The 27,885-nt window shown below is 40.0% G+C and overlaps 1 protein-coding gene across 1 annotated transcript in view; it reads right to left on the minus strand.

Annotated features, from left to right (window-relative positions):
* Positions 1 to 27,885, minus strand: part of GXYLT2 (glucoside xylosyltransferase 2) — an 81,074-nt gene that overhangs the window by 35,997 nt on the left and 17,192 nt on the right. Inside the window, exons 2-3 of the mRNA XM_068557109.1 lie at positions 24,160 to 24,352; positions 16,902 to 17,033 (exon numbers count right to left, since the gene is read on the minus strand). Of these exons, the coding sequence (XP_068413210.1) occupies positions 16,902 to 17,033; positions 24,160 to 24,352 (325 nt within the window). The remainder of the gene's footprint in view (positions 1 to 16,901; positions 17,034 to 24,159; positions 24,353 to 27,885) is intronic.

A 27,885-nucleotide genomic window follows, 5' to 3' on the forward strand; every position in this document is an offset into this window, starting at 1 on the left:
CGTCAAGCTTGTGTTTGGTCTTTGATTTCATCATCTCAGCTGTTGGGTCAGCTGTTATAACTGCAAGCAGGACATTTTCCACAGGCCTTGCGTTACTGAAGGTGTCTGGTTTCTCTGGCATGCTCTGAGATAATGGCTCTCTCAGATCTTCCATCTGCTTCCATCCCTTTGGCTTGCTTCCTCCTCTTATCAGGTGTTGCAATCCCAGCCAGCAAGTACACACTATCTTCTCTTGCAGGCTATAGACATCCTGTTAGCCCTGGCAACTGTCATTTAAAGCAGAGACCAGTTTCTCAGTCAGATGATGCCTTCCCAGAGAATGTGCTCTCTGCTAGGGAGTTGCTGGAAACAGGATCATTGGGTCACAAGGAACTGTAGCTCTTCCCTCGAATTGGACTGGTTTTCAACAAATGTTTTCATTTTCCTTGTTATTTGAGAATCAAATCCAACTAACGTGTACTGAATATATACTGGGTTCAATCTAGCAAGTTATAAGTGTTAAATCTTCATATCCTCTCTACGACCCTTTGATGAACTTGGTAAAGCCCTTATTGTAAGTCCATTCATTCATGCATCGGATCGTCCATCCTCCCTCCCTCTTTCCCTCCCTCCCTCCCGTCCTTCCCTCCTTCCTTTCCTTCCTTCCTTCTCATCCAAACATCCCAATAGTTTTACTGAGTGCCTTCTAATATGTGCAGTGCACTACTCTACTTGTTGGAGACCAAAGACCTTTCCCATGATAGGGCTTACATGCTAGTGAGAGAAACCCAAAAATAAAACGAATAAGTAAAGTAGGTAGTATTCTAACTTTAAAGATAGCAGCATAGAGGAAAAAATAAAGTGAGGGAGGGGAGCAATTTTAAGTACAATAGCTTGACTGAACAAGTGAGTCTGAACAAAGACATGTGTACTATTTTTATACCCATTTAACAGATAAGGATGGAAGGTTCCAGGGAATCTTCCAAAGGAGGTAGTTTGGAACATTTTGGGAATCTTTTCTACAAATACAGGAGAAAATTCTGGCATCTAGAAACTACAGGAAGCAGGGCAGAATGACTATACTATGGGAGAAACTTGGGCTCCAATCCAGGCTCTAAGATTTACCCCAGGAAAATGATTTAACTTCCCTCAACTTCAGTTTCCTTGTTAGAAAAAAATGGTACCAATTAGTACATTCTTCAAAAAGTGAAGAGTTGATGAAATCATGAACCTGAGGATCCCAGCATGTACTAGTGTGACAGTCACTGCCTGGTCACTGCCCACCAACCATTCAGATCTCTCCCTTCAGTGGTATGTCCTGAAGACCTGTCTTAAAGCCTCATTTCTCGCACTGCTTTCAACTGCACCCCACAGTAAGAAATGCATTTATATCATGATACTAGGAGTACGTGCACACATAAATATATAAAATGGAAACATTTTCAAAAATATATTTGTCCTTACTATAGTGACGCATGTCCCTTATTCGATACTACTTTAGTTATTTAATTTTTTAAAGAGCTGACCATTAGCCACTAAACTGATGTCAAGAGTTACCAGTGAGTAATTTTCTAGTATTTGAGAAACACAAGGGTCGAACTGTTAACAAAGGCTTGGTAAATAATTTAACGTAGATAGACAGACAAACAGACATATGAACAAATACATAAAAAATGTCCTCAACATCTCCCACCACATTTCCCTCTCTCACCGAAAACAACCAATTCCAATTCTTTAAACGGATTCTTTGGGTATGTACCTCCACACCTCTAAATAACACGCTAAAAGAAAAACAATTCTCTGAACTCACAACTTCTGGCACCAAATGTGTGGGGCTTTTCCCCACACCAACCAATTCGCCAACACTCCAGGCACCAACTGGGTGTCCTACAATTCAATTATGACACTGACTATGTAGGGTGAGGTCCAGAAGGGTCCTGAGCCCAGGAGCTTCTGTCTCCATAAAGTTTGCACCACCCTCCCAGCACATGGATGTGTTCACCCATCCAAAATCTCTCTGGATCTCATCGTTTACAGATTTTTATGGAGGCTTCATCACGTAGGCATGATCAATTATTAACTCAATCTCCAATCTCCCTCTCCCCTCCTAGAGGATGGGGAGTAGGGCTGAAAGTTCCAATCATGGCTTGGTCTTTCTAGTGACCGGCCCCCATCCAGAAGCCCACCAAGAGTCACCTCATTAGAAAAAAAAGACATGCCTATTAACCAGGAAATCCCAAGGGACTTAGAAGCTCTATGTAAGATGCCTCTATCACACCCATTATTCAAGAAATTACAAGGGTTTTAGGAACTCTGTGTCAGGAACCGGGACCAGAGACCAAATATATATTTCTCATTATGTCACATATGCCTCATCTACTGACTTCTTACCCTGGAAGAGAATTTAGCTGCAGTACTCGGGATCTTCGCTGCGGCATGCGGGCTTCTTAGTTGTGGCATGCATGCAGGATCTAGTTCCCTGACTAGGGATCGAACCCGGGTGTCCTGCACTGGGAGCGTGGCATCTTACCCACTGGACCACCAGGAAAGTCCCGAAATTTTCTTGAATTAGTTTCACTGTTGATTTCCTATCCTTTGTGTTCTATGTTCTCTTTCCAGGGCTCCTGTTCTTTAGATGTTTGATCTATCCTCTAATTTTCTAAACATTGTATTGCTATCCTCCATATCATTGGTTTTTATTGTTTTTTAATTCTACTTTCTGCATAAAAACCTTTTCTCCCAATTCTTCTATTGATTTGTTCATTTCTACTACCACAGTTTGAATTTATGAGGTTTTTAAAATCCTCTAAATGTTTCACTTTTTAAATAGAATCCTATGCTTCTTTATGTAATACCTTCTTTTATTTCTCTGAGAATACTGATAATTTTTTTAGAAGTTTTATTCATCCTACATAGATGATCTTCTCTATGTTGATGTTTTTCTCTTTATTTGTCTTGACCTCTGTCTTTCCTAGTAGAGGGGGTTTCTCCAAATATCTAGTGATTTCTGGATTTCCATTAAGATTTAAGAGCAGTTTGGAAGTATGTGGAGGGAACTTGTCAGCTGTATGCTTCAGTGTAGGAAGCTCTGGCTGGGCCACCTTAGTGGGGAAACTCCTGATGTCAGTGTCCTTAAGTCCCCAAAGATATTTCTTCCAAATCCCTGTTTGGAAGACATAATTTTCCTTGCAAGGTTCTGAGAGCTATATGGGAGGAAAGGTCTGTGGTCTCAGCATTCATATTTAAGTTTTAGATTGAACCTCATGTTTCAACATGATGCCCACCACTGTGCCTGGATTCCTATAGTCCAGAAATAATCTATTTTATCTTCTCTAGAAACGGAACCTCCATTCTTTTGCCCAGGGAAAGAGAGAGGCAGAATCCCAGTTACATGATATAAAATTGGCAATCTGGGGGTCTAAGTGTTCCTCAAAGAATCTTGCAATGAAACCACTGATTTTAGGAATATTTTCACTGCCAATTCCAGCTGGTGCCACCAGTTCTCTGGCCTTTTGGGATTGTGTCATGTTAGTCATTTGCTCCTGGGCTTTCTCCATTGCTGGTTAATGATACAGATGTCTCAAGCGGACTAAGTTGGTTACCACCAACTTAGTGGTAAAATCTATTTCAAGCTTTAATTGCCTCCTCTTCTGTACTTTTTATCATAGAATAGAAGGTTTATGCTACTTATAAAGTAAATTATCCATTTTAGTATAGTTTTGGGAAAGAATGAATATAAATCAAATGTTTTTTGTTTTTTTTTTAAAAGAATTGTGTTGCATTCTTTTTTTAAAAATTTTATTTATTTATTTATTTATTTATTTTTGGCTGTGTTGGGTCTTCGTTTCTGTGCGAGGGCTTTCTCTAGTTGGGGCAAGCAGGGGCCACTCTTCATCGCGGTGCGCGGGCCTCTCACTATCGCGGCCTCTCTCGTTGCGGAGCACAGGCTCCAGATGCGCAGGCTCAGTAGTTTGTGGCTCACGGGCCTAGTTTCTCCGCGGCATGTGGGATCTTCCCAGACCAGGGCTCGAACCGGTGTCCCCTGCATTGGCAGGCAGATTCTCAACCCCTGCGCCACCAGGGAAGCCCCTCATTGTAGCTTTGATTTGCATTTCTCTAATGATTAGTGATGCTGAGCATCCTTTCATGTGTTTGTTGGCCATCTGTATATCTTCTTTGGAGAAATGTCCACTTAGGTCTTCTGCCCATTTTTGGATTGGGTTGTTTGTTTGTTTTGATATTGGGCTGCATGAGCTGCTTGTAAATTTTGGAGACTAATCCTTTGTCAGTTGCTTTATTTGCAAATATTTTCTCCCACTCTGAGGGTTGTCTTTTCAAAAGTCTCGTTTATGGTTTCCTTTGCTGTGCAAAAGCTTTTAAGTTTCATTAGGTCCCATTTGTTTATTTCTGTTTTTATTTCCATTTCTCTAGGAGGTGGGTCAAAAAGGATCTTGCTGTGATTTATGTCATAGAGCGTTCTGCCTATGTTTTCCTCTAAGAGTTTTAGAGTGTCTGACCTTACATTTAGGTCTTTAATCCATTTTGAGTTTATTTTTGTGTATGGTGTTAGGGAGTGTTGTAATTTCATTCTTTTACATGTAGCTGTCCAGTTTTCCCAGCACCACTTATTGAAGAGGCTGTCTTTTCTCCATTGTTAATCTACTTTCTATCTCTATAAATAGATTTGCCTATTTAAGAGATTTCATATAAATAAGATCATAGAATATGTGTTCTTTTTTGAATGGCTCCTTTCACTTTGCATAATGTTTTCAAAGCACACCCAATGTTGTAGCTTGTATCAGTACTTCATTCCTATTTATAGCAAAATATTACTCCATTGTATGAATATACTACATTTTATTCATCCAGTCAACAGTTGATGGATGTCTGGGTTGCTTCCATCTTTTGGCTTTTATGAATAATGTTGCTATGAATATTTGTGTACATGTGTTTTCATTTCTCTCCATTATCTAGGAGTAGAGTTGCTGGGTCATATGGTAACTCTATGTTTAGTCTTTTGGGGAAGTGGCAGACTGTTTTCCAAAGTGACCACACCATTTTACATTCCTACCAGTAGTGCATGAGGGTTCCAATTTTTCCACATCCTTGCCAACACTTATTACTATGTCTTTTTGTTTAAAGCCATCCTAGTAGTGTGAAGTGGCATCTCAATGTGTGTGTGTTTTTAAATTAATTAACATTTATTTATTTATTTTTGGCTGCGTTGGGTCTTCGTTGCTGCGCACGGGTTTTCTCTAGTTGCAGCGAGTGGGGCTACTCTTTGTTGCGGTGCACGGGCTTCTCATTGTGGTGGCTTCTTTTGTTGCAGAGCACGGGTTCTAGGCATGTGGGCTTCAGTAGTTGTGGCACGTGGGCTCAGTAGTTTTGGCTCATGGGCTCTACAGAGCAGGCTCAGTAGCTGTGGCTCACGGGCTTAGTTGCTCCGCGGCACGTGGGATCTTCCCAGACCAGGGCTTGAACCCGTGTCCCCTGCATTGGCAGGCGGACTCTCAACCACTGTGCCACCAGGGAAGCCCCTCAATGTGGTTTTGATTGCATTTCCCTGATGACTAATGATATTGAGCTTCTTTTCACATGTGTATTGCCCATTTTTGAACCTTCTGTGGAGACCTGTCTATTCAGATCCTTTGCCCATTTTTAGTTGGGTCATTTGTCTTTGATTACTGAGTTGTAAGAGTTCTTTGTATATTCTAGAGAAAAGTACTTTATCAGATATATGATATGCGAATATTTTCTCCTATTCTGTAGATATCTTTTTGCTTTCTTGATGGTGCTCTCTGAAGCACAAAAGTTTTCAATTTTGATGTAGTCCAAGTTATCTAGTTTTTCTTTTGTTGCTTGTGCTTTTGGTATCACATCTAAGAAACCACTGTCTAATCTAAGGTCTTGAAGATTTACTCCTATATTTTCTTCTAAGACTGCTTTATTTTCAGCTCTTATATTAGGTCTTTGATCCATTTGAATTAAATTTTACATATAGTTTAAGGTACAGAATATAACTTCATTCTTTTGCATGTGGATATCCGGTTCTTCCAATACCATCTGTTGAAAAGATTACTCTTTCCCCAACTGAATTGCCTGGGAACCTTCGTCTAAAATAAATGGACTGTGAATATGAGGGTTTATTTCCGGACTCTCAAATCTCTTCCACTGATCTATACTTCTGCCTTTATGCCAGTACTACACTGGGATAGTTACTGTACTTTTGTTGTAAATTTTGAAATCAGGAAGTGAGAGTCTTCCAAGTTTGTTCTTCTTTTTCAAGATTGTTTTGGATATTTTGGGTGTCTTGAATTTTTAAAAAAACTTTATACATATATATTTAGCAGTTTTAGGTTCACAACAAAATTGAGAGGAAGGTACAGAGATTTCCCATACACGCCCTGCCTCCACACAAGCATAGACTCCCCTACTATCAACGTCACTCACCAGAGTGGTATATTTGTTACTAGGGATGAACCTATAGTGACTCATCATAATCACCCAAAGTCCATAGTTTACATTAGGGTTCACTCTTGGTGTTATACATTTTATGGGTTTGGACAAATGTATAAGGACATATATTCATCATTATAATATCATACAGCGTATTATCACTGCCTTAAAAATCCTCTGAGCACCACATATTCATCCATTCCCCCTCTCCAAACCCCAGGCAAACACTTTTTACTGTCTCCATAGGTTTGCCTTTTCCAGAATGTCATATAGTTGGAATCATATAGTATTTGGCCTTTTCAAATTGGCTTCTTTCCCTTAGTAACATGCATTTAAGGTTCCTCCATGACTTTTTATGGTTTGATAGCTCATTTCATTTTAGCACTGAATAATATTCCACTGTCTACATGCACCACAGTTTATTTTTTTTTTTTTTTTTTTTTTTATAAATTTATTTATTTATTTATGGCTGTGTTGGGTCTTCGTTTCTGTGCGAGGGCTTTCTCTAGTTGCGGCAAGTGGGGGCCACTCTTCATCGCGGTGCGCAGGCCTCTCACTATCGCGGCCTCTCTTGTTGCGGAGCACGGGCTCCAGATGCGCAGGCTCAGTAGTTGTGGCGCACGGGCTTAGTTGCTCAGCGGCACGTGGATCTTCCCGGACCAGGGCTCGAACCCGTATCCCCTGCATTGGCAGGCGGATTCTCAACCACTGCGCCGCCAGGGAAGCCCACCACAGTTTATTTATCCATTTACCTCATGAGGGATATCTTGGTTGCTTCCAAGTTTTTACAATTATAAATAAAGCTGCTATAAAGATCCAAGTGCAGGTAGACATAAGTTTTCAGCTCCTTTGGGTAAACACCAATGAGCACTACTGCTGGGTCATATGGTAAGCACAGATTTAGTTTTGTAAGAAACTGCCAAACTGTCTTCCAAAGAGGCTGTACCATTTTGCATTCCCACCAGCAATGTATCACAATGCTTGTTGGTCCACATCCTTGAGAGCATTTGATGTTGTCAGTATTCCAGATTTGGGTCATTCTGATAAGTATGCAGTGGTATCTCACTGTTGTTTTAATTTGTATTTCTCTGATGACATATGATGCGGAGCACATTTTCATATGCTTATTTGCCACCTGTACATCTTCTTCGATGAGGCGTCTGTTAAGGTCTTTCGCCCATTTTAAAATCAGGTTATTTATACTCTTGTTGTTGAGTTTTAAGACTTCTTTGCATATTTTAGGTAACAGTCTTTTATCAGGTGTGTCTTTTGCAAATATTCTGACCCAGTCTGTAGCTTGTCTTCTCATTCTCTTGATATTGTCTTTCACAGAGCAGAAGTTTTTAATTATAATGAAGTCTAGCTTATCAATTATTTCCTTCATGGATTGTGTCCTTACTGTTGTATCCAAAAGGACATCACCATACCCAAGGTCATTTAGGTTTTCTCCTATGCTATCTTGTCAGAGTTTTATGGTTTTGCATTTTACATGATCCATTTTGAGTTAATTTTTGTAAAGTGTGTAAGGTGTGTGTCTATAGTCATTATTTTGTATGTGGTCATCCAGTTGTTCCAGCACCATTTGTTGAAGAGACTATCTTTGCTCCATTGTATTGCCTTTGTGCCTTTGTCAAAGATCAATTGACTATATTTATGGGGGTCTATTTCTGGACTCTCTATCCTGTTCCATTGATCTATTTAAGGTTTTATTTCTATGAACTGGTATAACATCTTTCTTAAATGTTTGGTAGAATTCACCAGCAAACCCATTTGGGCATGGTGCTTTCTATTTGGAAGGTTATTAATTACTGATTCAACTTCTTTAATAGATATAGGCCTATTAAGAACATCTGTTTCCCCTTGGGTGCGTTTTGGCAGATTGCATCTTTCAAGGAATTGGTCCATTTCATGTAGGTTATTAAATCTGTGGTCATAAGAGTTGTCCATAGTATTTTTTTAATTGTACTTTTAATGTCCATTAGAAAGAATCTGTAGTAATGCCCCTTTTTCATTTCTGATATTAGTAATTTGTGTCATTTCTTTTATTTATAACTTGGCTAGAGGCTTATTGACTTTATAGATCCTTGAACTTCCATATAAATTTTAGGATTAGCTTGTCAATTTCTGCAAGTTTACTGAGGCTTTTATATGGCCTAACATATGGTCTATCCTGGAGAATGCTCCATATGCACTCAGATGGATGTGTGTTCTGCTGGTATTGGGTGGACTGTTCTACAGGGGTCTGTTGGTCCAGCTGGTTTATAATGTTGTTCAAGTCTTCTATTCCCTTGTCGATGTTCTGCCTACTGCTTAATCCATTACTGAATGTGAGGCACTGAAATCTCCTACTCTTATTGGTGGATTACTTATTTCTCCCTCTAATTCTGTCAGCTTTTGCTTCAAGTATTTTGGGGGCTCTGTTGTTAGGTGCATGAATGTTTACAACTGTTATATTTTCTTTGTGGACTAACACATTTATCATTATAAAATGTTCCTGTTTTTCTCTAATAATGTTGCTTTTTATATTCTATTTTATCTGATACTAGTATAGCCACTACTGCTTTCTTGTGGTTGCTGTTTGATTGACATACCTTTTTCCATCCTTTTGCTTCCAACCTATCTGTATTTTGAATCTAAGGTGTGTCTCCTGTAAACGGCACACAGGATTGTATTCTTTATCATCTATCTCTGGCAATTTCTTTCTTTTGATTGGATTTTTACCCATTCTTATTTAATGTTATTATAGATAATAGTTGAGTTTATGTCTGCTATTATACTTTTTGTTTTCAATATCGCATGTGTTTTTTATTCCTGTAGTCTTCTTTTAACTGCTTTCTTCTGCACTGAGTATTTGCTAACGTAGCATTTTAATACATTTTTCACCATGTTTTTTGAGATATTTCCTTGGCGGTTGCCCTAAAGATTAACATATATGTATCTTATCAGAATACACTTCAGATTTATACTAACTTCATTCCAGTGAGATATACAGATGTTAGTCATATATAATTCTATTCCCTCTTCTCCATTTTATGACATTGTTGTACATATTGCATCTATACTGTTACAAACCCAACAGTATAATTGCTACTTCTTACAATTTTATGTGTTTAAAGAAGCTGAGAGAGGAAGAAGAGCAAGTATATATTTATGGAGTTTGTTATATTAACTTTTTCATATGCCATTTTTAATTTTCTTTATTTGTTCCTGTGGATTCAAGTTACTATCTGGTGTCATTTTCCTATTCCATACAATTTTTCTCCATTCCAACCTCCTTTGTGCTATTATATATATATATATATATATATATATATATAGTTATAGTTATAGTTATATATTTATATATTTATATATTTATATTTGTATTACATTTCTATGGTACAGGCTCAACACATGATTATTATATACATAATGTTTTATACAATTGTTTTTAAAATCAATCCAGAGAATAAAGGGTAAAAAATACTCACTTATATTGTCTTTTGCATTAATGCCTTTATTGGTGCTTTTTTTTTTTCTTTAATCTGCTTTTGAATCACTGCCTGGAGTCCTTGCTTTCAGCCTGAAGAACTTCCTTTATTCTTGTGGTTCTGCTGTAAATGAATTATCTCAGATTTTGTTTATCTGGGAGCGACTTTATTTCACCTTCATTTTAAAAATTATTTTGCTGGATATAAGATTTTTGGTTGACAGTTCCCCCTACTTTTTGGCACTTCAAATAATGCTATCTCATGGCCTTATGGCATCCACAGTTTCTAATGAGAAGTCAGCAAATTATCTCATTGGAGTTTCCTTACATGTGACAAGTTATTTTTCTCTTGCTGCTTATAAGATGTTGTCTTTGTCGCTCAGGACTTTTACTATGATTTATCTGTGTGTGGATCTCTTTGAGTTTATCTTACTTGGAGTTAATTGATTTCTGATGTGTAGATTGTTTTTCATCAAATTTGCAAGTTTTCAACCATTATTTCTTCAAAAAAAATTTTTTTTATATTCCTTTCTCTCTCTCCTCTCCTTCTGGTGCTCTCATCATACATGTCCTGGTGGATCTGATGGTGTTTCACATCTCTGAGTCTCTGTTCAATTTTATTTGTTATTTTTCTCTGTTCTTCAGATGGTATACTCTTTATTGATTATCTTCAAGTTTACTGATTCTTTCTACTTTAAGTTCAAATCAATAGTGAGCCCCTCTAATGACTTTTTTCACTTCAGTTATTTTACCTTTCAACTCCACAACTTTCATGTGGCTCTTTTTATAAAAAATAATTTAAATTTCTTTATTGATAGTCTCAATTTTATGAAACATTGCCATCACATCTTACTTTACTTCTTTAAGCACAGTTTCCTTTTGTTGCTTGAATATATTTATAATGGTTGTTTTGAAGTCTTTTTCTACTAAATCTGCAGCTGGGTCCTCTCACCAGGCAGTTTCTGCTGCCTGCATTTTTCCCTGTGAATGAATCACACTTTCCTGTTTATTTGCCTGCCTCATATTTTTTTGTTGAAAAAAATTTAGATAATATTTTTAGCATGTTAATATATTTTAGCATGATAATACATTTTAGGATGTTTTAGCAACTCTGGATAACTCTCCCCTGCCCACCTCACGCCCCAACTCAACGTACAGGGCTTGTTGATGTTGTTTGCTTGTTTATTTGTTTAGTATCTTGACTGGACTATTTCAGTGAAGTCCACTTTATCCACTGTGTGAAACCTACGATGTTTTTCCTCAGTGGGTGCAGCCTTGTGCATGACCACAGTCACCCAGGATGACAGTGGTTTTATCAGGGCTCTCTCTGATTGACTCTTCTTTTAATCATCCTCTTAGGCTGTGCATCTCTGTTGGTATTACACCCAGCTATTAGCCTTCACTAATTGCCAGCTGATTGCTCTACTGTTTTTGACAACGGCCTGAGCTCAAGTTGATCCTGCAGTACGATCCATTAAATTTTGGCCCATTTGCAGGGACAGTTTTTGAGGTTGGTCTTTGAACTTTGTTCTGACACCAGGAGGGCACTTTTTATTTGTCTCTTTCCTTGGTTGTCCCTTGTAAACTAACTAGCCTATCGTTTAGCCTGTTGCTCTCATGAAGTTTTCTCTTAATGAACAGAGCCTCTGAACCCTTGGACATACTTACCTGAAATTTAAGCTCTGTAAGACATAGCTAGTAGAGATGAGAAATGCTGATGACCTGCCCCTCCCAAGGAAATACCATATCCCTCAACTGGGAGCTGGGAGGATCCCTGTGTTCTTGACTGAATTGTCTAGAGTTGGGTTTCCACCATGCAGAGCTAGAAGGGGAGAGGGAGGGAGTGGGTCATGATTCAAGTGTCACAGACTCTTGCTCTTTCTTATTAAGTTTTAGCAGATTTTCTTGAGTAAGAAATCTGGTTCTTAATGTGCTTAGGCCCTTAGGACAATTTCCAAAGACTCTAGATAGTTGTTTTAAAAATAATGTTCACAGTTATGCTTGTTTCACTGGGGAACAATTTCCAGAGATCTCATGCCACCATTTCAGATGTCATCACCCTGCCAGGCTCTTTTTCTGCTGCAGTAGCTAAGCTTTTAGAATTTGTCTCTCAGGCTGCTTCAAGCAATCATCATTCTCACAGAGTGAGCCCTGCAGGGGACGGGGAGAGAGACAGACAGAGCCCTGGTAACATTATAGGAGCCTTGGGATCTAGCTGTGCTTGAGATTAGCCCTCTGATCTGGACTCCACAGTCAGATAAGTGAATAAATTGCCTTCTTTGCTTAGCTTGTTGAAATTGAGTTCCTCTCACATGTAACCAAGAGTTGTAACTAATACCCTGAATGTCAAACTTTTAATAATGTGTGAGTAAATGATAAGTACTGTGGAAAGCTTGTTCAACAAAATTAGTATCTAGGGTCATTTTCATGTGATATTTAGGTAGTTAATCTCATCCTGATAATTTATGGCCTCTGAGTGCTTGATGAAATATATAGACATCACTTATGGTGATTCTAATTGATGTTCCTCTTAATAAGGATTTTTAATACATTCCTATTCACCTGTCAGTATTTGTTGCTATCCAAAGGGTTGTTTCCAAGGAAGTCTCAATGTTAATCGCTAATTCTGAGGTATAATATTAATAATAATACAGAAGCCTAACCTTAATCATAAAAAGTTCTAATAAGTCAGGTAAACCTCTCTTTTCCATCGGTCTATGGCAAACTTATTAGAACATTTCTGGTAAGCATACAGTTTTCCAAATATTTGAACCAGATGAAGACCTCTTTAACAAATTAGAAGTAGAAAGAGGGAAGACTTATGTTGTTGCCCTTGATGTGATATAGAAAATCTAGGTAATTAAGATTTTTGCTTATTTGGCATGCTACTACTTTGATATATTAAAGAATGGGACTAGTTTGTTGGAAACATAAGAGTTAGAAATTCTCAGGATGTATTTATAGTTCAAGACTGTGAGCAATTTTATCCAGTCTCTCTTGATAATATTCTTCCCTAACTCCTTCCTTGAATGTGGATACTTATGACAAGTTTTATGAGCAAGACATCAGACATTATTATAATCCTGGAACTTACAAAACTTGGTTAAAAAAGTCTTTCTCTGGATGAGGACTGGAAAGCGCCTTAACCTACCTCATATTACCATGTTTGGTGCCACTTGCCAATAAAGTCTCTGTAGATTCTGTAATCCAGTGATCTCTTGTCATATTTTAAATACCTCTAGGATCTCCAGAGGAGCACATTATTGAGAAGACAGGTCTTTATAATCAAACAGGCACAGTGTGTAACAAAATGTAGAGATCCATTATGCAATCTCACTAATTCCTATTAAATGAGGAAAAGGTGATGTGAATTCACAAAACTCAATTATTCTTATAGAATAAAGCCTTTTGGCCTTCACTAAGGAAAAAGGGAAAAGTCCTCCAAGGTCAGTTTTAATTGACAGATTTGATTTATTTGTGATTGGCATATTGTTTTAAATACTTTGAGCTTCTGAATTACCTGAAAGCAGAATGCAGTCTAGGGAGCTTAATCAAATCATCTGCTGTTTACTTTGCACTAATAATGGTCCTTAGAGCCACCATTCACAGAAATAGAAAAGTAAGCATCCACTGATTTAGGACTTCATAAATCTTGAATTGGTGGGATCTGAATTCCACTAATTGTACTTGAGAATCTAACAGTCTTGAGTTGCAAAGACTCATGCTCTGATTAGTAAAATCTTACCTGAGAAAGGGTTTCATCTACAGGTTTGTGGTAGATGACACTCCCTCAGAAAAGAGGTAAGGGCTTCCCAGGTGGTGCAGTGGTTAAGAATCTGCCTGCCAATGCAGGGGACACGGTTTCGAGCCCTAGTCCGGGAAGATCCCATATGCCGCGGAGCAACTAAGCCCATGCACCACAACTACTGAGCCTGCGCTCTAGAGCCCACGAGCCACAACTACTGAAGCCTGCACACCTAGAGCCCATGCTCCGCAGCAAGAAAAGCCACCACAATGAGAAGCCTGCACACCGCAATGAAGAGTAGCCCCAACTCCCCGCAACTAGAGAAAGCCCGCGCAGCAGCAAAGACCCAACGCAGCCAAAAATAAAAATAAAATATAAAAAAAATTTAAACATTTTTAAAAAAGAAAGAAAAGAGGTAAGACTGTGATTCTCAGTCAACTGACTGACCAGGGCTAGAATGTTTGCATTTTATTTTATTTTATTTATTTGGTTGCACTGGGTCTTAGTTGCAGCTCGTGGGCTCCTTAGTTGTGGCATGCGAACTCTTAGTTGTGGCATGCATGTGGGATCTAGTTCCCTGACCAGGGATCGAATCTGGGCCCCCTGCATTGGGAGTGCGAAGTCTTAACCACTGTGCCCCCAGGGAAGTCCCTGCATTTTAGAATCTCCATCTCCTCTGCAGTGCCTCAGCAGCACACTAATCTGGTTTTATAGAGACGAATTTCAAGGAAAACATCACCTAGACTTTATTTCAAATCACCCTGAGGATCAATATATCTCACTGATGTCCAGAAACTCCATGTTTATAATCTGCTGTTATGATATACAACTCAGGGAAGGTAAATGTCCTGTCAACCGCAATCTCTCTTTATTATTTTTAAGGAGGGCTAATTTCCATTATCAAAAGCAGATAAGGAATGCCAGCACTCATTTGTCATTCAAAATGGAATAGACTTGTTTATCTGGGGATGAATGAAAACCATCATGTGGTGGGTTTGTTTTTTTAGTGGTGGCAATAAAGTCACAATTCAAGGTCAGGGAAAATTCAAATGTGTTCTACTGGGTTGCTACTATTTTTTTGCATAGGTTGGGGAGACAATTTTCCAAAAATAACTTGGGATTTCTAATATTTTTTCCCCTAAAACAGAGATAAGAAGCAGAAGCCTGAGATTTTCTCTCGTCTTCTCAAACAGTAGTTAGTTTTCATTTCACCAATCTGGAGATTTCGGTTCTGATTTGGGGTAGTCTTTTCCTACTCCCATTTTTATGCAATGACTCCCATCTCACAACCTGTATAAAAGGCTGTGGCATGTGAAAAAAAGGTCATTTAGTAGTGAGTGGGCTTGTGCAGCAAATCAGCACCAAGAGTACAGCCAGGCCTTGTTTTTTTCACAGGTTCTGTACAGGAAATGCTAAAACTGCCATTTGCCATTTGGGATTTCAGACCAACAGATGGTAAGACCTCCCTGTGTGGGTGTTTCCCAGGCACCTCGAAATCAAAATATGACCCAAATTAAACTCATCTTCTCCCTTACAAATAATGGTCTTTCTTTAGCCTCTTCCATCTCTAAATAGCACTGCCATCCATTTTGTAGGCTGAACTATAAGAAACTGCCTTTTTTGTAGGTCATAAATAGCTGAATACTGGCAATTTCAAACAGATCAACCTCCATAGTTGTTCAGGTCAGAAACCTGGGTGAAATCTTTATCACCTCTTCTCCCCTTCAACTCCCACAGCCAGCCAGTCACGGGGACTGGTAATTCTATTTCTCAGGCAAGGTCTGCATCCATCTCTAAGGCAACCGCCATAGCCGAAGTCAGTATTAATTGGCCTCAGCAATTCCACTGTCCACACTTCAATGAACCGGTGAGTCCTCTGTATTACCCAAGTCAGATCATCTCACTTTCGTGCTAAGAATTGTTCAATGGCGTCTCACTGCCCTTAACGCAAAGACCAGACACTCCAACATGGTTTACAGAGCCTGCAAGCTCCAGCCCCTGCCGACCTCTTCTATCCTATCGCGCTCTATTTTCTGGTTACTGGGACCTTCTATCTTCTCAAACATGTTCCTGTCCACTTTTGCAGTAGGGCCCCTTTGTACCTACTATTCCATTTGCCTGGAACCCTTTTCTCTCATTACCCACCCCAGGCCCTAGTCTCTCAGTAACCCCCTACTACTCCTTCTTTCATGTCTCAGCATAAGAGCCATTCCTCAAGAGAACCTTCCAGACATCCCCCAGACCAGAGTGGAACCCCATGTTACATACATCCATGAGACTCTGTTCTCCACCTCAGCAGGGATCACATTCCTAATTACCTGTTCAATGCCTTGCTAGACTCAAACTCCAAGGAGGCAAGACCAGTAGATAACTAATAAGGACCTACTGTAGCACAGGGAACTCTACTCAATATTCTGTAATGACCTACATGGGAATAGAAACTTAAAAAAAAGTGGATACATGTATATGTATAACTGACTCACTTTGCTGTACAGCGGAAAGTAACACAACATTGTAAATCAACTATATTCCAATAAAAAAAAAAAAAAAAGACCAGAACTGTCTTGCTCACCACCATATCGCCATCACTAAGCCAGGGCTTCGCACCTAATGGGCGCTCAATAAATGTTTACTGAAGGCATGACCTTCACACATGTCAAGGTTGCAATTCACAGTTCAAAGCTGCCATCTTTGTTCACTGATATTCTCAGTTTTGGAATATCTTCGGTGATTTTTCTATTTAGAATTTTAAAGAAGGAAACAAAAACATTCAATGTGAAAATTCAAAATGGAAAAGGTAAACCAGAACTCTGGACCTTCTGTGAATTATGCCCTAGCATAGCTACATCTAGAAATAGTTATTATTATAAGAGAAATAATAATAATCTAAAATAACATTTATTGAGCACCAACTATGTGCCAAGCTTATGGAGGAAAGTGAGGCTTAGAGAAGTTAAGAGATTTAGTGAGGTCCACACAGTTAGTAAATGGTGCATCCATAGTCACAAAGACCCATAATCCAAGACATGCTTTGGATGCTCTCAGTCCCTCGATCTTTGGGAAAGACAATTTCTCAACTACAGGGACCCTCTCCCTACACCCTGAAGACTAAGAGCATCAACTACAGAATCCAAGAGGAACATACTTTCCACTGTAATTAAAACGTCTCTAAACACACCCTAGTTAAATCCATGATGTTTCCAAGAGCAATTCTCTCCCAAGCAGCATCTTATTAAAAGCAGGTGTTCCTACCGGAAGAAAGAGTCTCTGGGCAGCACATGGTTTGAATAATTTCTTCCATTCCTGAGGGTTTCCAACCGAAAATGTGATGGGGTAGATTCTGTACTCAAACTTCTTTGTATATGAGTCTGGCCACTGTCGTAGCTGAAAAACATGGAAGGTCAGGGGAGGGTGATTAGAGCCCAGAAATATGAAAAACACCTAAAGCTTCTGCATTGCCAGGTGGAAATTATTCAGGTAGCATAACAAAGAAAATCTAACTTTATCGCCACAATTTATGCTCACTGAATAAAAAGACCATTGCTAAGATTTTAAAAAATAACATCCAGAGTTGGCAAGGCTGATGGGAAGCTGGCACCTAAACTGCAAGGGTAAATTTAAACAAACTTCCAAGATGGCAATTTAGAGACTAGTAACGACAAATCCCAAGACAAAGGCACAAGGACTTTCACCGAAACATAGTTTGTAATAAAAACAAACAAACAAACAAAAAAACCTTGCTCAATACTCAATGCTCAACGATAAGGAATTGGGAAAATGCATTATGATTTAACTACAGTTAAAATAAAGTAGATCTATGTGTGCTGTCATGAGAAAATGGTTACGATATATAGTTAGGTTTTAGTAAAAGCAAAGTACAATACGAAATTTATAATATGGTTCTATCTTACAGGGAAAAATATATGCATACACTAACACGTAGAGAAAAATCTGAATAGATATGCGCCTAATTGTTAAACGTGGGTACCTGTGGTGGAGGTGGTGGTGGTTTCATTTTCTAAGTTTATATTTCTGTGTTCTTTAAGACTTTTATGGACAGTGTATATTACTTTGTCTGCATAAATTAATTTTATAATAAAATTATCTTAATTTATAGACTTTATTTTTCAGAGCAGTTTTATGGTTACAGAATTAAGCAGGAAGTACAGAGACAGTTCCCATATACCCTCTCTCCTTCCCCTCCCACCCCCCAGTTTCCCCATCATTGACATCTTGCATTAATGTGGTACGTTTGTTACAACCGATGAACCAATATCAATACATTGCTAAGAAAAGCTCATAGTTTACATTAGGGTTCATTCTTTGTGTTGTGTAATTTTACGGGTTTTGACAAACGCATGATGTTCTGTGTCTACCACTATAGTATCATACAGCATAGTTCCACCGCCCTAAAAATCCCCTCTGTTCCATCTATTCATCCCTCCTCTCTCCCTCCTTTTCATCTCTGAACTACTGGCAACCACTGATCTTTTTACTGTCTCTCAGTTTTGCATTTTCCAGAATGTGATATAGTTGGAATCACACAGCATACAGTCTTTTCAGATTGGCTTTTCTCCTTGGCAATATGCATTTAAAGTTCCTCCGTGTCTTTCTGTAGCTTCATAGCTTATTTTTTTTATCACTGACCAATATTCCATTGTATAAACATATCACAGTTTGCTTACCTATTTATCTATGGAAGGACATCTTGGTTGCTTCCGGTTTGGGGTGACTATGAATAAAGCTGCTCTAAACATTCATGTGCAGGTTTCTGTGTGGACAATTTATCAGTTCATTTGGGTAAATACCAAGGAGTGCGATTACCAGATTGTATGGTCAGCCTACATTTAACTTTCTAAGAAACTGTCAAACCATCTTCCAAAGTGGCTGTACCATTTTGCATTCCCACCAGCAATGAGTGAGAGTTCCTGTTGCTCCATATCCCCTTCAGCATTTGGTGTTATCAGTGTTATGGATTTTAGCAATTCTAATGGCATGTAGCTGTATCTCATCATTTTAATTTGCAGTTCCTTAATGACATGTGATCTTAAGCATCCTTTCATATGCTTATTTGCATATGTATCTGTGTATCTTCTTAATTCTTTTTAGTTAATGCCTTCCCAGTGCCACAGTAACTCCACTTCTAAGAACTTATCCTAAGGAAAAATTCCAAAAGTACATACACACTTATTACAAGGTTGTTTACTGTAGCATTGTTTGTAACAGTGAAAAATAGGAAACAAGGTAAATAAGAAATTGGTGAAATAAGCTCTGGGATAGGCTTACACAACAGAATACTATGCAGCTACTAGTGACAGTGTTGCAGGAAAAGGTCAGCAAAACATGGTAGTGGAAGAGCCAAACCCAGCCTGCTACAAATAGCACACAAGCCAAGAATGGGTTAAACATTTTAAAATAGTTGAAAAAAATAAAAACAAGAATAACATTTTGTGGCATGTGAAAATCACATGAAATTTGAATTTCACTGTCCATAAACACAAATTTTATTGGAACATAGCCACACCCATTTCCTTAGGTATATCTATGGCTGCTTTTATAAGAAGGAATAGAGGTGAGTAGCTGTGAGACCAGACAGCCTGCAAAGCCTAAAATACTTACTATCTGGTCTTTCACAGAAAAAGTTGGTCAACCCCTATTTTAGAAGAAATTCAGTAATATAAGTAACAGTGATGGAAAAGAAAATATAGAATATAATCCCATTTCTGATGTTGATATGACAAGAAAAGAAACGTAAATAAATACACCAAAATTGTTCTCCTCAGCATTAATATGATGGTTGATTTTTTTCATTTCTGATTTTACAACTTTTTTTGATAGTTTACATTTTTACTCTCTGTCCACTAATATAACTTTTTTTTTTACAGTGTACATATATTGCTTATATAGTCCCATAAAATTTTTTGAAAAACCACACCATTGGGAACACTTTAAATTTGCAATTTTGAGATGGATATTTGGGAGAGAAATCTTCAGGCATAAATACCCAATACAAGTGCACGAACACATCAGAACCGACACTGGGCATGAACATTCAGTGCAACAGTACCAACCAATCAGAACAGACACTGGGCACAAATACCCAGGACAACTGTGCCACTGCACAACAGCCCAAAATCATCCCTGGAAGGAGAACGGGAAGGTCCCATAGTCCACTGATTCCCTTGACTCTTTGATCTTTAGCATCCTATCTTCTAGAAGGGTTTATCTACCTTTGCCAATCCATGTCTTTTAAGTGGAATATCCAGTCCATTTATATTTGTTTCTATGTCTATATTTGAATAGTATACTGATTCCAGCCACTAGAAATTCCTGTTGACACCTCTTCCTATGTCAGAGCTACACTCACACACAAACACGATGTCAATGCCCCACGGGGCCCCACCTATCACCAGAACGGATTGGTGGCCATCCCCGCTTCTGTGTCGCACTACTTCCTGATTCTGAGTCTGGGGCAGGAGCACAGATTAACCAAACTTAAATCATATATTTGATCCTGAACTTCCTGGAGAGGCTAAGAAATCAACCAGCTGGCATTTTCAGCTTTTATACTGGGAGATGACAAAAATAAATGAAACTTTCAAATATTAAATACCAACAACGGAGACAGTAAATACCACCAGTGTACTTAAGCAGCTTTAAAAAAATTTCTACTTAAATATAACAGAACTTGTCCACAATGCCATTTCCAGAGGGATAATGACGGCAATTAGCATTTTGTTTTGTTTTGTTTTCACCCTGAGGTATGTGGCCCTGAGCATCTCCGGAAGTTATCACAAGACACTCCGGATACTCCCACAATGGCTCAGTGTTGAAACTGACAGCCTTCAGAAGGATGGTATAACCTGCCCCTCCACACCAGCATCTCATGTGGCTGAGTGGAAACCAACTGCTGCTGATCTATAGCTTCAGGGCTAACACAGTGCCCAACCCAGGGAGATGTTCCAAGGAATCTTTGTGGAATGAGAGAATAAATAGGTTATCTGATTCAGCCTCACAATTACACTCTGCAATAAGCAGAGCAAGAATCGTTTGTCCCTTTTGTATATCTATTATAGATTTTTGCTTGATACAGATGAAGAAATTGAGACTGAGAAAAGTTCTGTGACTTATGGAAGAGCCAATATTTAACATCTAAACTTGCACCATAATCCCAGCATGGAAAAGAAAGGGGTGACTCCATATGCCCTGCCGTGATGTGAACACCCTATTATAATCTCCTTTGCCAATGAAGCTTCACTGGTCTAACAAAGAACTGAGGAAATAAGCCATCAGAGGGATAAAGTCAGCAGGGCAATGTAAAACGTGGCTCAACTTCACAAGTATCTGCAATATTTCCCCATACTTTAGCTCCTAATTTATAATGTCCCAGGTACTATGGCTCATAACAAATTACCCCAAAACTTCGTAGAATAAAACAACCATTTATTATGCTCAGAGATTCCAAGGATCAGGAATTCAGACAAGGCACAGAAGGCACGGCTTGACTCTGCTCCACAATGTCTGGGGCCTCAGCTAGAAGGCTTGGAGGCTGGGGGCTTGAATCATCTGAAGGCTCGTTCTCACATGTCTGGTGGTGGAGGTCAGTTACCGACTGGGGACCTCAGCTCCTCTCTGTGTGGGCGAGTTTGGACTTCCTTACTGCATGGTGGCCAGGTTCCAGGGCCAGGCATCCCAAGAGAGAGCCAGGCACAAGCTGTATCCTTTCAATGATCTAGCTTCAGGACATTTGGCATACTCTATTTTATATACACATACATATTATGTATGTAGACGTATTAGCCCTTGCCTTATAACAAATCACTCCAAATCTAGTAGCTTAAAACCACAAACATTCATTAACTCACATCATTTTTTAGGGTCAGGAATCTGTGAGTTGGGTTGTTCCAGCTCAGGACCTCTCATGAGGGTGAGTCATGTGAAGGCTGGATGGGGCTAGAGGTCCTGTCTCCAAGCTCAAGCACACGAGTGTCGGCAAGAGGCCTTCATTCCTTAACACATGGGCCTCTGCAAGAGCTGCTCTGACATAAAAGCTGACCTCCAAGAGAGAAAGAGTGCAACCAAGATGGAAGGTGCAGTGCCTTATTAAACCTAATCTTAAAAGTGACATAGCATCACTTCTTCCCTATGCTACTGGTCACACAGGCCAGGCCTGGGACAGCGCAGGAGGGAAATATACAAAGGTGTGAATAACAGGAGGCGGGACCACTGGAGGCCCTTTGGAAAACACAATCTGTTACACATCTATAGTTACACATACACATCTTCCTTCTCTTGTCTTTTTTAAGTCCAAGCCTGTATTGTGTTCTGTTCTATCCTCATGCCCCAACTTCTAGCACGCAGTAGGTACTCAATAAATACTTGTCCAATGGATATTGTACATGACCTGACTAGTGGTGACCCATAGCCACTTCTCCTCCATTCCTTCATGTAGGATACCTCTCAGCCCCCTTGGAGTTGGGTGGGCCTTGTGACCAACTGCTTCTGGACAGTTAAATAGGAGCAGAAATGTCACCGTCAAGCTGAGGGAGTGAAAAGCACAGCGGGGATCCGATAGTCCCCATCTTTCCTTTAGTGGCATCTCAAGAACTGCAGAGGCCAAATGTTCCAGCAGGTGCAGCTACGTGCATGAATGGTCTCTGTCAACTGTGGTCCCAGGCTGAGGGGGCCGTGCGGACAGGCACCCTGCTGGGCCTGCAGGAGACATGCAGCAGGCATGTGGAAAGTCTCTGAGCTTTCTGGAAGCTGTCACTGCAGCCTGAGCTAGCCTATCAAGATTACAGATAAGCATCTCTTGTATCACTTCTGCTGCTCCCAAGCTACAGAGGGGGAAACCGAAGCCCAAAAAGCCCACAAGACTTGCCCGAGATCACACAGCAAGAGTGGAGCTAAATTTTGAATTCAAGACTTCCGTCTACTAGTTTGGGAGGTAGTATGGTATAGTGGTTAAGTTCGTGGAGGTCTGAGTCAGTAACCTGGAACTGACACCTGATGAGCTAATCACTAAGACTCTCTGAGCCTCAATGATCTCAGTTAGTAAAATAGGGACATGGTTATTACCATCTTCAAAGGATTCTTGTGAGGATTAAGTAAGAGTAAATCATAAGTCATAAGCCCTTGATAAAGGCTATTTTATTTTTAAAATTATTATTACTACTATTATTGTTATTATTATTAATTATAATTCCCCTTATACCACAGCTTCAGAGAAGCTACCTATGCGTGTTTCAATGTTTTTCTTTGCCCCTTTCACGGACTCAGACCTTTCTCAAGCCATTTTCCAATCAATTTCAAAGCCCCAAGACTGTTCTTCCCTGACTTCTCTTGGTGAGGATGTCGAGGTGATTTTTTTTCTTCATTTGTTTTTTTTCTTTTTTTTCTTTTTTTCTTTCTAATAAGCTTTCTGTTATTAGTCTTTCTCTGCCCAACATGCTGCTTTGGCCTTTCTCATCAGCATGGCTACCCCAGCGGCAGGATGTAGCCTGGTGACACAAGCCGGTAGATACAAAACAAAAGAGCTTCTCTCTCTGCCAGCGCACAAGAACTCACCGCAAGAGAAGCCTCTCCAGGAAAACAAAGCTCGGTCTGCAGTCACACACGTACCAAACCTGGGGAGAAGAGGCATTTCCAAAGCTCTCCTGGACTGGGAGGAAACTGTTACTTATTCCTCAGTACAGGAAGAGTCAAATAAATGGTGACCCAGCCACACGATAAAAGACCGTGTGGTCAGCAAAAAGGGATGAGGTGAGAATCTATGAGTTCTCACCTGGAACGATGTTGATGTACGGCTTTAAGTGAGGAAAAGCAAGTTCCAGAATAACACATAGAGAGTAATCTGGATTTTGTAAAAGAAATATGTTTTGATAAATAAATATAATAAATACGTATATTATATATTTATATATACAATACAAGAATACATGCATGTGCATGTGTTATACATGTATGTGTGTATACTTATACAAACATACATGTATACACACAAACATACACAATCACACAGATATGTAAACACACACACACCTGCATATGAAAAAAAATATGGGAGAATCACTCAAAAGTGTTCGACTCTGACAGTTTCTTGTGTGGGAAAGAACAGTAGCAAGGACTTCTACCTTTTCAATTTATAACCTCTATACTGTTGGAATTTATTTTGATGAGCGTATATTATTTGTCATTCAAAAAACATACATACATAGATAAAAAATAGCTACGTGACTCCCACTAAGAACAATGTCAATAACACCAGGAGGGATGGAGCCCTAGGTCAAGTGCTTTAAGTGCATCATCTCGTTTAATCCTCACCATGTCTCTCTAAGGGGGGGTGTAATTATCCCTATATTATAGATGAGAACAGTCAGGCTCGGAGTCAAGGGTTCATGGGCGCACAGCTGAGTATGCAGCAAAATAATTAGGAAACAGGACAGGCATTTCCCGCAATGCAGTCTGTCTGCACTCAGTAAACACCGTGCCACAGTTTCTGCACATTCACCTGTTTGTCAAACTCGGGCTTCAGAGAGTCTTCGGTGAAGATGTGAAATTTCATCTTCCTGTGGCTGAAGAGCACGGCCGATTTGAGCATGACCAGTGTCTCCTCCAGCCGATTGCCACAGGCCACCACGGCCAGGTGGATCCAGAGCTCGGGGGGCAGCACAGCTTGGAAACTCCTGAGTTCTCCAGGCCTCCTAGAAAGAAGAAAAACAGGTGAAAGCTGTTATTAAACTCATAAAAGAAAAAAAAAAAACAGCTAGTGAAAGGTTGGAACATTTCAAAACATGAACAGGCACAATCTGTTATATTTTATAAAATGATAAGCATTTTGACAATTCTTCCTGCTTAGAGAAAAATACCGTTTATTCCCATATTTATCCTGGCGATAGCAGGATGAGTCACTGTTTGGACTGCTATAGGTGTCTGAGGCTTTTTCCGCCAGCATTCAGCTGTCTAGTGCCTGCTGGCTGCCTACTGGCCCATGTTTGGAAATGGTATTGCTAAACTCTGACAGCTGACACAGGGCTGTGGCGCTCCCACTCACATGGGCCATGGAAATTAGATTTGAACGCAACTTGAACAAGAGGAAGGTGGGCGGTGGCTTTCCCATGTGAAACGAGCAACATGATACTCCCATGATCTGGATGGTTTCAGCTTGCAGTGGAATGCATGACCACCGGACCAAAGGAAAATCATGCACACCCGGGAAGTGAGCAAAGAAAACAACGCATGGGCCTCCATTCCATCTTGGGAGAGTCTTAAAGAAACAGGTGTTAATCCTAACTGTCTCGCTCAAGACCGCGGAGCTGGTAGGTATGAAATTCAGCTTCCAGCGTGAAATGCATATTAACGAGAAGAAGGCAGGAGAGGGGGCAGGTTAAGCTGAAAATTACCAAGGTATCAAATATCCAGTCAACAGCTGAGAGGGGAATAGGGTCCAAGAAGTCCAGAATCATCATCCAGCTATTTCCTCGTAATAAAAGATTTGTTCCAGACAAGGAGACACAGCCAAGCCTCAGACACACCACTGAGAAACATTTGCAGGCAAGCTGGAAGAAGTTGGCCTGGAAAAGGTGCCCTGAGACAAATGAAACTAATTTACTTGCACAAAAGATCTGGAGACCAGGGGAACTTGGACGTGGAATGCTACCTTCCTTCCAAAAACTTTGAGTTCAATCAGCGTACTGCTCCATTATTCACTGCTCGGTCGAATAAAGGCAGCCTTGCTCCAGATTTCTTTCACCAAGAGGCAAGTTGAAGATGTGGGTGGAGCACTTTCGATAGCTTTCCAGTTTGATTACTTAAGAGCACGCTGAATAGAAGCACAGCCTCCTGGCTTAGTTAAGCCCAGATTCGGGGAGTTACTGAGATTCCAGTTATTTTGGGGATCGGAGGAAAAGACAAGTAGAGATGTCCTACGTATCTCCTGAAATTGTCCACGTCTCTTCATGCCCCTGCTGCTACCTGATGAGATCACCATCTTCCCTCACCTGATCGCTGTGACAGCCCCCTAGATGGTCCACCTGTCTCCAATCTGATCCTTAACCCCCATCCTATGATTTCTTCTTGTGGGTGCCAGAGTGACGTTCTTCTAAAAATGCACATAGGATCGTGTTATTCCCTTGATAAAAATCATGTAAAGCTCCTGACTGCCTTCAAGGTCAAGTCCAAACTGCTGACTGTGGCTCCTACTTGTATCTCTTGTAACTGCCTCTAGCACCCCCCGCCTGCATGGGCAGCCATTCATAATCACAGTCACACTTACATTGCAACTCTCCAGCTCACTCCTAGTCATGAGACCATGCTGGGTTGCCTTCGGGCCTTGGCACATACACTGTCTCTCAGAAATGCTCTTCTCTGCTCTCTTTGCCTTGCTAACTGCAGCCCATTTATTAGTCCACAAATCTATACTGAGTGCCTACTACGTGCCAGACACCGTTCTTGGTGCCAGGAAGACAGTAGTGAACAAACCAGACCAAGATGCCTGCCCTTGCAGAAGTTACATTCTACAGGTGGTAGGCAAAAGACAAAGAAAGAATAATGGTCATAGCAAACAATAACTAAGCAACTTATATAGAAAGCTATCCAGTGGTATAAGTGCTAGGAGGAAATAGATAATGGAGCCAGGAGGGATACAGGAGTGGCTGATGGGCTGGAATACATTATATAGTGCAAAGTTAGGGAAGTCCTCACTGAGAAAGTGAGATCCGATGACAACCTGACAGTGGGGAGGGCAGGAGGGAGTCACGTGCTTTTCTGGGTGAGGAGGATTCCAGGCAGAGGGGACAGTCAGAGCAAAGACACTAAATCAGGAGCATGCCTGGTGAATTCAAGGACCCTTGCCTTCAGGACTCAGATGTCTTCTCTCCCTCAGCTTCATGGATGGGTTTTCATACCTGCTATTAAAGCCAACTCCCAACTAATTTATGTACAGGGATGGGAAGGATGTGTCACAGATAATGCTAAAATCACAGTCAATTAAAAAAAAAAGACAGTCAAAATACCAGCCAAAATATGCTACAAAAGAGATTTAATGCAAACTCCCTTGCTTAAAATTATGTTCAATATCTAAAAACACAGGTATCCAAAGGTACTAAAATAATAAATACAATAGCTTAGATATCTTAAATACGAACCATTACCCCACCCCCAAATAGAACAACTCCGCCTAGTTTAGCTTTACACCTTGGGCTTCTACATAAATTAAAAGTTTTAACCTCAGTAATCAGGGAAATATTAATTCAAACAATAAAGAGATTCCACATTATTTTCGCACTGGCAAAACATAAAAAATAAAAGTTGGACCATACACGTCTCAGAGTGGATATGGAGGTGGGGGACAGCTCAGATGCCGCTAGCGGCAGTGTAAGTTGACCCAAACACTTTGGAAAGCCTTTTGGCAACAGCTATCAGGAGTGAAGATATATATATATATGCCCTCACTCTTCTGGTTCTACCCCTACATATGTGACCTGAAGAAACTCTTGCACGTTTGCACAGGACCCACACAAGAACGCTCACGGCAGCCCTGTGTATAATAGTGAAAAGCTGGAAAAAACTTTTCTGTCTACACACAGGAGAATCATGAATATATTTGACAAGTTTAAGCGGAATACTACACAGCAGCGAAAACGAACAACTCAGAAAGTCACGTGTCAACATAAGGATAAAGAGAAGAAAGAGCAATTTGTAGCAGGATACTGAGAATGAGACCATTTCGATGAAGCTTGAAAACCAGCAAAATAGCACTGCATGTTGTTCACAGACATATGGAGTAAAAGTCATCATGCATGAGGATGAGAAACATCAAAGGCAAGGCAGTGGTTATTTCCAGGGACTTAAGTTTTTATTTCTTAAGATGAGTGCAGGGTTCACAGAAATTCATGATGTAATTGTCTTTTATTCATACGCCCAAACTATTTGACATATACTTTTTTGTTCTTTTTGATTAAAAAAAGCTTGCACCTCCCTGCAGCACAGCAGGCCACTTCTTTTCTTTGCAGGCTTCAGTGACATGGGACTGCATGGTACACAGAGCAGGGGGCTGGGGCCTGCAATCTTTTTTGGTGTCTGGTGACAGGTACTAAAAAAGACAAATAAAAGCCTCTCCTGGTGGCAGTTCAAGTATCAGCGGCTGGGGTTTAACGAGACCTTTGCTGCCCCTACTGTGTTACCTCTCACGTTACATTAAAAATCCTGGGCTTCAGGTAATAAGCGTCTGTGCTGT

Source organism: Eschrichtius robustus, chromosome 12 (assembly GCF_028021215.1).
Source record: "Eschrichtius robustus isolate mEscRob2 chromosome 12, mEscRob2.pri, whole genome shotgun sequence".
In the NCBI taxonomy this organism is placed as follows: Eukaryota; Metazoa; Chordata; class Mammalia; order Artiodactyla; family Eschrichtiidae; genus Eschrichtius; species Eschrichtius robustus.